The sequence below is a fragment of the Lathyrus oleraceus genome, chromosome 5 (assembly GCF_024323335.1).
Source record: "Lathyrus oleraceus cultivar Zhongwan6 chromosome 5, CAAS_Psat_ZW6_1.0, whole genome shotgun sequence".
Lineage (NCBI taxonomy): Eukaryota > Viridiplantae > Streptophyta > Magnoliopsida > Fabales > Fabaceae > Lathyrus > Lathyrus oleraceus.
This window is the reverse complement of record NC_066583.1, coordinates 499,195,376-499,205,063: the sequence shown is the minus strand read 5'-3', so window position 1 is coordinate 499,205,063 and position 9,688 is coordinate 499,195,376. Positions and strand designations below refer to the sequence as shown.

At 30.8% G+C, this 9,688-nt stretch overlaps 1 protein-coding gene across 1 annotated transcript; it reads right to left on the bottom strand.

The window, feature by feature from the left end:
• Positions 1–3,971: 3,971 nt before the first annotated feature.
• Positions 3,972–6,703, bottom strand: LOC127085736 (isoliquiritigenin 2'-O-methyltransferase). Its single transcript, XM_051026247.1, has 4 exons — positions 6,210–6,703; positions 5,764–6,077; positions 4,491–4,555; positions 3,972–4,313 (listed from the first exon to the last, which is right to left on the bottom strand). Exons 1-4 carry the CDS (start codon positions 6,656–6,658, stop codon positions 4,020–4,022), a joined length of 1,122 nt encoding a protein of 373 aa, XP_050882204.1. The 5' UTR covers positions 6,659–6,703; the 3' UTR covers positions 3,972–4,019.
• Between the last annotated feature and the right edge of the window lie 2,985 nt (positions 6,704–9,688).

Sequence of the window (9,688 nt, the reverse complement as noted above, 5' to 3'; positions counted from 1 at the left end):
TAATTTCATGTACAAAATATAAAAACATAAATTAAAATCATGCAAAATCAATTAAAAAACAATTAAAATAGTAAAAGAAAATGAAATTATATGGAAATAATAGGAACATGGGTGCATTATATGGATCAGGGGTGAGGACAACAGGAATTGGGCCCAATGCACACCAAGCCCAATCCGGAATTAGCAGGGGAGAAAATAAATAAGCCCAAATTGGAAAATCCACGTGAAACACGTTTAACACGTCCTCTGAAATTCAAATGAAACTTCATCTCCCTCATTCTCCCTCCACCGCGCCAGAGCTCACCACCGGTGGCGGTGGAGCAGCATATCACGAAATCAACTATACCAAAACAACCTAAATTCCACGCTCAACTCAAATCCACAAACGAATTCCTCCAAAACCTCATAAAAAATCCAGATCGAAGAACAAGATGTAATAACCCTAAATCTAAGAACATAAATTAAATGGTGAATGCATGTAATCAAAGCCCTAGATGTTAGGGCTTTGATTCATATCAACAAGATCTACATCATGGTAACTTGTTTGAGTCAAATCGATGAAGATGAAAGGATGTACTCACCGGAGCAGGACCGAAAATTCCAAGTAAGCTCTATGAAACTTCTCGAAAACTCTTCTTCTTGATCCTTCTTCTTCTCAATCTTCTTCTTCTTACTTTTTCTGTGACTTGCTCTGAATCTGAGAGAGTTGTGTGAATTCAATAGCTCTGAGTTGAGAAAATGAGAAAGTTGAATCGAGGTGAATCGAGTGAATGATTGAAAATCCCTTAAATGAATGAAGGTGAAAGCATTTTATAGGCAATGTGTTTAAAGGATATGTTACTTCTGTTAGATTGTTAAAATCGAAGTCAATTGAAGGTTAAATCACGGTGTCAAATAATTAGTCATGTTAGTTAGATTTTGAAAATCAGTTAGAGTTAACCGAGTGAAAATGAATTTTGCTGTAACTGAAATTTTTGTTAAAATGTTCACTGAATCGAGTTAGTTCTAATATCTGTTAGTATAAAAAAGGTTCAGTTAACTGATCGAAAATGTTAGATGATGTAGGTTAATTAGTTAGTGAAAGTTAGTTCAAATAACTCTTAATTGATGATGGTGAACTTGTTTGTTTGATTTTAAAATTAGTCTTCTATGTGATACTTAACTGCATGATGACGATGTTGCAGGATGCAAGGTAATATGTATATGTCATGGTAATGAACCTGATATTGTAGGTTTTGTTCAATGCATATTGCTGTCACAGTCATGAATGCATGATGCAGGGATTGTGTTATGGCTATGATGCAGGTGATTGATAATTGAACCAAAGGCTACATCATATTTTTACATGGCCATCCTTGGGACTGCAAGCATTATTTTGGTTTGATGTAAGCATGTGGCGATTGTATCACGATGGACCAAGGTTACAGGGCAAGACTTTGTTTGTGTGCAGGTTGATCTGATGCAGGTTATGTTCAATGTCAAGGTTATGAGGTATGTATGTGGTAAGCTCATGCCTTGGTAAGTTTTTGCAAGTGGTTTGGTATGCTATGTTTGTAATGCATGTGTATGGTTGTATATTTGGATTGATGGTTGTTAATTTGAGTGCATGATTTTGGTGCAAGGCCTGTGGTTTGTAGCAAGGTTGCAAGACTTGGTTTGTAGAAGGCAAGGCAAAGCTTGGTTTGTAGCAAGGCAAGATGACCAAGTCATGACCAACTTGCAAAACAAGGAACTTTCTTGCTCATGAAGGAAGTGTGATGGTGGAGCTTCAAGAAATCAATGCAATGATGAAGATATGATTAGTATTAGATTTAGGGATGCAAAAATGTAATGGTTGACTTTGGTCAACTGGTTGACCAAAAGTCAACTTTTGTAAAAATACTATTTTTCATTTTTTCATTTTGTAATGACTATGTGTATTCTAATGAATGAATGAATGAGTGATCAATTACTTGAATGAAATGACGATGATTAAATGTAAATAAAGTTTGATTTTTTGAATGAATTTTACCTAAAAACCAAGTTTGATCCATGACTTAAAACACTTGAACCATAAAGATCATGAATGCATCACATGAATTAAATGTAAGACAAATGGATGAATCAAGAGTTAATAGACTACAATGTACCATGAATCACAATGGAACAATGAAAAAATAATGGACCACAAGATCAAGAACCAATACAATTATGAACCATGAATCAATGACCATGAACCTATGAACTTGAAAACATCATATGCTTAGAATCAATGGATTAGGAATGACCAAATGGAATGCACATGTATGAATTCTTGAACAAAACCTTGAATCAGATGAAATCCCGAACATGTAGACATAAGGGTCAAATGAATGGTTTCCATCATCAATTAGCTCACTTGATGATTGATGATGCATGATATGATGGTCAAGAACCTCCTCCCAATGAATTAGGATTTTAGTCAATCCCAAGGTCAAAAGTCAAGTCAAAATGGCACACAAGTACCAAGGCTCCATGATTAGGGTTTCAAGATATAAACCAACAAATCAAGGTCTTCAAACTAAGCATAAAGCTCCACAATCAACTTCCCAACACATGGACCCAAAATTAGGGTTTGGTGACCAAGTCAATGCTCATAAGGTCAACCATAGAATCCCATAAGAGCAAAGTCAAGAATTAGGGTTTGGATGCACAAATGAATACCATGATGTGACCTCGTGAACCAAAGTCCCAAGCACAAGAAATTAGGATTTTACACCTTTTGATTCCAAATGATAAGCAATACCACAATCCCAGGGCTTGAGCCACAAGCAAACCCTAAATTTCGTTAACCACAAACTTTGAATCTATGATAATTATTAGAAAGTGTTAACTTGAATGAATGGTGCACATGAATGAGTGCAAATGAATTTCAAACCATAGGTTGAATGAAAAGTGAAAAGGGGGGGGGGGGGGATAAATTTTGGAGTATGACACCAGAGGTGCGCGAGGCTGACATTTTCATTCGTTTTAATGGATTTCTCTAATGTGAGACGCGTGAGACACATTCAAGGCATGTTTTAGATCAGCGAGGCGTGTTTCTCAGTTTTCGGCCCAGTAATTTCTAGAGAAAGAAATTTAGATAGACATTAAGAGAGATTCTTAGGGTTCATTGTTCTTAAAATAGGAAGATATTTGGAGGTATCTAATATAATGTGGAAACACTTCTAAACAACTTGAGTTTGTGTGATTCATGTATTAAGAGAATCAGAGATTCAGAAATACTTGGATAGTAAATATATGATATTCTTATAAATTTTCTTGTACGTCATCGTGTAATCTTTTGTGTAATTACTCTTGAATTATAGTGGATCAAATCGTTGTTCTCTCCTCAATAGTAATCAACTTTATTATATATGAGTAAACAAATTATGTGTTCTTGTTCTTTATTTTCCTACGGCTTACAATACGTCATAGATTATTTTTTCTTGATTTTATTTGGTTGTTATTGATTTTTGTCTCATAAATTATATTTTAAACATTTTTTAGATATAAATCGGATATTCTTTGCACAGAATATTGTGCACAATTTCATACACAAATTATTCGAGTTAAAGAAGATCACCAAAGATAACAAAATTCTCTCTCAAAAGATTTAATATTGTTATGTGTGGGAAGACCGAATTCTTTTGACATGTTTAATCATTCAATTTCACAATATCCTTCAAATGTAAATCTCTTGCATTTAATTGCTATGTGAAGTTAACGTTTTGGTTTTCAGTTATATTATATGATAATGTAGCTTCGGACTCATACATATAACATGTGTGAGTAGTTAGTTGTTTGGGAGTTCATGAGAGTATGAGCTAGCTAAAGACCAACACTACTAAGATATTCACATAATCACTCACATAATAAAGACTTGAATCCTTAAAATACTAATCATACTCTAAATGAGAATAATATGTAATACATTTAATATATGTTACCTTAATTAATTTATATTGAATCTAATCACTCACATAATAAGTAGACTTACACTTGTATATGTATTTATTTAATTATTTATAAAATTCCATCACTCCTAGAGCAGAGAAAGCAAGACAAACAACATGAAAACTAGAAAAGCCAGAACATTTGCATAGGTTTTCAAACTCTTTCTCTGTTCTTTCAACACCACCATCTAGAAACATGAGATTATCAAAGCTTGTAATCAACTTATCTGCTTTTGTATGATGAATTTCTTGAGGCATGATGAAGTCCACAACAATCACTTTACCATGTTGTGGCAAAGCTTTGTAGCACTTAGTTAGAACTTTGAGACAGTTTTCATCAGACCAATTGTGTAGTATAGCCTATAATCATTAACCAACCACATTGAAAATGTTATTGTTACTTAATCATGTATTATTTGATGAAATATATATATATATATATATATATATATATATATATATATATATATATATATATATATATATATATATATATATATATATATATATATATCAAAATTAATGTTATTGACTAACCTTCAATAAAATAACATCACCTTTCGGAACACTATTAAACATGTCTCCTTCAACATGTTCAATCCCTTCATAGAATCAATAACTCACTCATTAGTCATACATATGCATACATACATAGATTCTCCTCTCGTCTTATTTGTAGAAGAATTTTATTTTATAATTTATTAAATAATTGATATATTTAATATATATACATATTATTTAAGGATGTTAATTATTTAATATATTTAAAATAAATAATTTATTTTTAATAAATAATGTAGAGGTTGAGAACAATCTTCTTTTTTATGTCCCTATATATATTAATACTTACCATTGCAATTTCTTTATGAGTTAGTTGCAGTTTTGAATTTTGACTCGTTAATTCAACTAAGCCATTAAATATATATATATATATATATATATATATATATATATATATATATATATATATATATATATATATATATATATATATATATAAAACACCTTAGTTATTCATTTTTAAAGTATAAAATTTTGGTCATTATTGTATTATCAAAATTCAGCCTCAAAATAATTATAAATAAAAAATTTCACATGTTTATGTCAAATAAAAGTATATATCTAGAATACATTTATGTCAAATATTCAATTTTTAAAGTCTAGGCCTTCCATAAAACTGTTCAATGTGAAATGGTGAATGGTTATTTACTAAATACAAAAAATTAAGTACAATTACTTTTAAAGTAAAATATTTGAAAATAATAAAAAAATATACTATTTAATAAATAAATAAATTAAATTAAATTAAATTAAATGCTAACAGATGATTTGTTAAAGGTACAATACTCAATTTAATTTTTTATGATAGATAGAAAAGTTGTGACCATCTTAAATATTTTTTTTCTTTTATGGGAACTAAAACTTTATTTTTTAAATAAAATAATAGAAATAAGAATAAACTTAAAATTCTTAATATTCAAAGACAATATATTTAAGCTTTAAAAAAGCAACATGTTCATTATTTAAAACAATAGTAATAAAGAGATGGATAATCAATTGTTATATGCTTGATGAGTTAGATAAGTGAAGATTAAAGGTTTAGAATTAAATTTTTGACGATTTTTTTATAATATTTATGTAATAATATAAAAAAACTATTTATATTTTTAAATCAATGATTTAGAAAAAATAAAATATTAAAATAAAATAAAATAAAATAAAAATATTTTAGTAAATGGTAAGAAAAGGATATTAAGGGACTAATAACTTTAATAGTCAAATGCTTATATATGGAAGAAAAAAAATATACCTTGATAAAATGGAGCATCTTGTATCACTTGGGGTAAATCAAAATTAATGCCATTTATAGAAGGATACTTAGATATAATCATATTCAAACTTTGTCCAATTCCTCCTCCAACATCAACCAACAATGATATTCCTTCAAATCCTTTGTATTTTTCTAATATCTTCTTCATTTCTATTGTGCAAATATCACCCATTGCTCTATTAAACACATGATTCCATGCTGGATCAGACTGTATTCCTTGATAAACAGCCATTCCATGAACTTTCATGTATAGTCCCTTGTCACAATTCGATAGTACCTCCTTAAAATTGTTCCTGCCAAACATAAAACACAACATCTCAATCATATTAACACTAAACAAATAAATTGAATGTATTCTTGTGTTCGTATTGTGTTGGTGTATCTGAACGTTGACACGTGTCGAACATCGAAAATTCATGACTTACAATGCTTCCATTAGGTTTGGGTGATTCATGAATGTTGAGAACAAAGCAACAGATCCATTCTTCTCATCATTAACAAAGTATTTACCAGCCAAAGACAATTCATAAACTCTTTCACTCCCACCTTCTTCATTAGTTCTTGCGGAACAAACAAGAAGATCATGGCTTGCAAGAAGACACAGCATTCGGTCGAGTCGTCGAGCCAATTGAGGATGTTGTGTTGTTTGTTGTAGCATTGAAGCAACATAAGATGCTGAAACACATGGTGGATTTGCCTTATAAATGATCTCAAACAAGTTTAGTTCAATTGAAGCTTTCAATACAGAAGTGTAAATCATTGGACCACAACAAAGAAGCATAGCAGAGAGACATGCATCATCACCATCATCATTCTCTCCTTCAACTGATGAACATTTTTGAAGATCGTGAATATTTTCATAGTTAGATCCCATTGTTTTGCTTCGTTTGGATTTTATGTTTACTATGCATGTTGGTAACATTCATGTGTGGCATTTATATCGTATATGTATGGATCTTATTGGTATCAAATTATTTAACTTTGTTGCATGTGTTTGTCTTTATGTGTTTGTTGATGTTGGTTGCTTTAACGTTTTGCATATTAATAGAGATTGACAAAAAATGAATGTGACTTATGCAATGTGCTGTGAAATTATTGGTGTATGAGATTTTCTTTGAGAACTAAATATGGTAAGTTTATTAATATGATTAAGTTTATATAAAATGACATTGAAACTATCATAAACAAATGGTTTGGAAATGTATCGGCCGGCTTGAATATCATTGTCAACAAAATTAAACATAGAAAACAAGAGTAATTTACATGTGTCGAGTGGTAACTTGTAAGGGTGTGGTCCTCCTTGAGGAAGTAAGGAGTTCATATTTAGTTTTTGAGTTTTTCTTTTTTTATATTCTCTAAGAAATTTATAAAACTGACAAAAATATCTTTTGAATTTTAAACTTCTTGATATGGTTTTGAAGTCTACCCTTTCTAGAATTTGGAATGGTTGAAAACATGAACACATATAATCAACTTGAACACTCCATTAAATCAGATGAAATAAAATTATGTTATATGTCAAACACCATCAATAAGTTGTGAATAATAATAAAAAATCAATTAGATACAAATAAAATCAGGGAATGGAAAAAATAGTTACATCTAAATTGAGATCAATCATGAATACGGCGGTCTCATCAAAATCCTAATACAAATCACACTTGAACATATAGCATTAACATATCTATTTTGATAGGTTCTATGGAACGATACATATCAAATATGGAGAACATGGTACCCACATCATTGTCATTGTGGAGTTGCATGTTGGTGAAGTGAACATGCTCATCATTGTCTAGTGACGAATATTGAAACTCAACATTGATCATTCCATTCTTGTGTCACGGTGGTTGAGACAAGAATTCATTTAGTCTGATATGTGCTTCGGATCAAACAATATAACATCGAAATTGATCTTGAACAAGTAAGGATGAGTCCACATGTTATAGTAAATTGCAATTAGGTTAAAGTTTATTCTAACTGGGTATGGATAAAAATAGTGTATTTTTTTTGTGTGAGCCGCAAATAAACAAAACACATCATTAATACAAGTTTCTATACATTCTAGTAAAAAAAAGTGTTTGTGCAATCTAGACCAAAAAAATCCAATGACATATTTTTTATTATAAAATTTAGACTATGACAAACACTCTTGTGCGTGGTGTGGATTATTGAGTTCAAACTTTGTCAAAAATTCCTTAGTATGGATTAGGGTTATAGAACACTGACTATGTTAAATACTCGTTAGCTGGGATCCAAGTTATAGAATCAAAAATTTATGTTATTGTAAATAATAATTTAACCAAAAAATGTCTTTGATACTAACACATTTAAATTCTACCAACATGAATAATAACCTAAAAAGTATAAAAAAATAACAATTGAAGAAAACATATCCAAAATTATATATAATGTAAAATATCAAGTTAAATACGTTATAATATTGTATACAAAATACCACTAAATCTGAACAAAACGAAACCATCCTAAAAAATGCATCCTAATAGGTCATATAGGAACTAGTGACCCTCGTCTTCATCCTCTTCAGTTATAATGCATCATTGGTTTTCCTAAAAATCTCTAGACAAATGCGTCGTCATTTGAGTCTTTCTATACAACTCTAGAAGATACTAACTTGATAGTCATGTCTCGAATGCGTGTGCATCTAAGGACCAGATGGAAAACAACGCCACCATAATATGCATCCTCTTAAGGGTCGAACACCGATACACCAATAGTTAAAAAGGGGTGATAGAACCACATGTATCAACTTATACTAATTATTTTTGAACAATTAATTAAGTAATTACGTGAAAATGTTACCTAAAGTAGTGTCATATTTCCTACTAGCCGCTCCACTTTACTTTTTGTTGCAACATTCAACTTCTTATACAAGAAAGTCAATGTTGTTGTCCCTTGGACGTAGTCACCCTCCGTCTCTAGATGTTTGAAAAACCATAGATATATCAAGTAGATGTATGTGGTGTTCTTGTGTGTGAAGGTGGTAGAGCACACCATAAACAAGAGAGACACCCTAACGGTGAAGTGTTTCCTCACATGAGCCTCCATATCGTTAAGAAGGCTATCACACAAATGTTAAACCCCTCTTCAAGGATTTTTAATCGTGCATGAGTCCTCTTGGTCTTTCCAAGTTCTCTAAGGGTCTTCTTAAAGTCTAGTTCAAGTAACACAACTAAAAACACCATCCATTTGTTTTTGGTAATAATTTTGTTGTCAAGAAGACATCCATGGACGGGGAGATGCAAAATAAATGACATGTCATCTAGTGTCATTATCATCTCCTCAACTGTAAGATTGAAGATGCTTGTCTCCTAGTTCTATCTCTTTAAGAAGAATGTCAGCAAGTCATGGTCAGTTATGTTAATTTTTGCATCAGAGAAATATTCCTCTTCTGGAATGTGAAGAGTTATGACTTTCTTTCCATTTTTGATACATTTTAAGGGCCAATTACATATCTAAAAAATAATGAAATTAAACAGAAGTAACACAAAATATAAATTTAACATAATACAATACATCATATATGTAACATACATCTTCATCGCAAATATATCTAGCCATATGTTCACCGTAATAACACAATACAAATTTGTCATATAAACCTCCTAGATATACCTTTGACTCTACTAACTATATCTCGAGTACTTGTACCTCTATGAGCTCTACCTCAGGCTCTTAAACCACAAACGGAGGTTATGGAATGAATGGTCCAACTCTATCAACGTGTATCTTACATGCACGCTCTTGCATAACAAATGCATTATATGAGTCTATGTTTCCTCTAGTTTGGGTACATAACATGTTGTTCAAGTCCATTACTAACACAAAAATAACTAATCAATCAATTTAACTAGAAAATAATATGTACATAACTTCAACATCA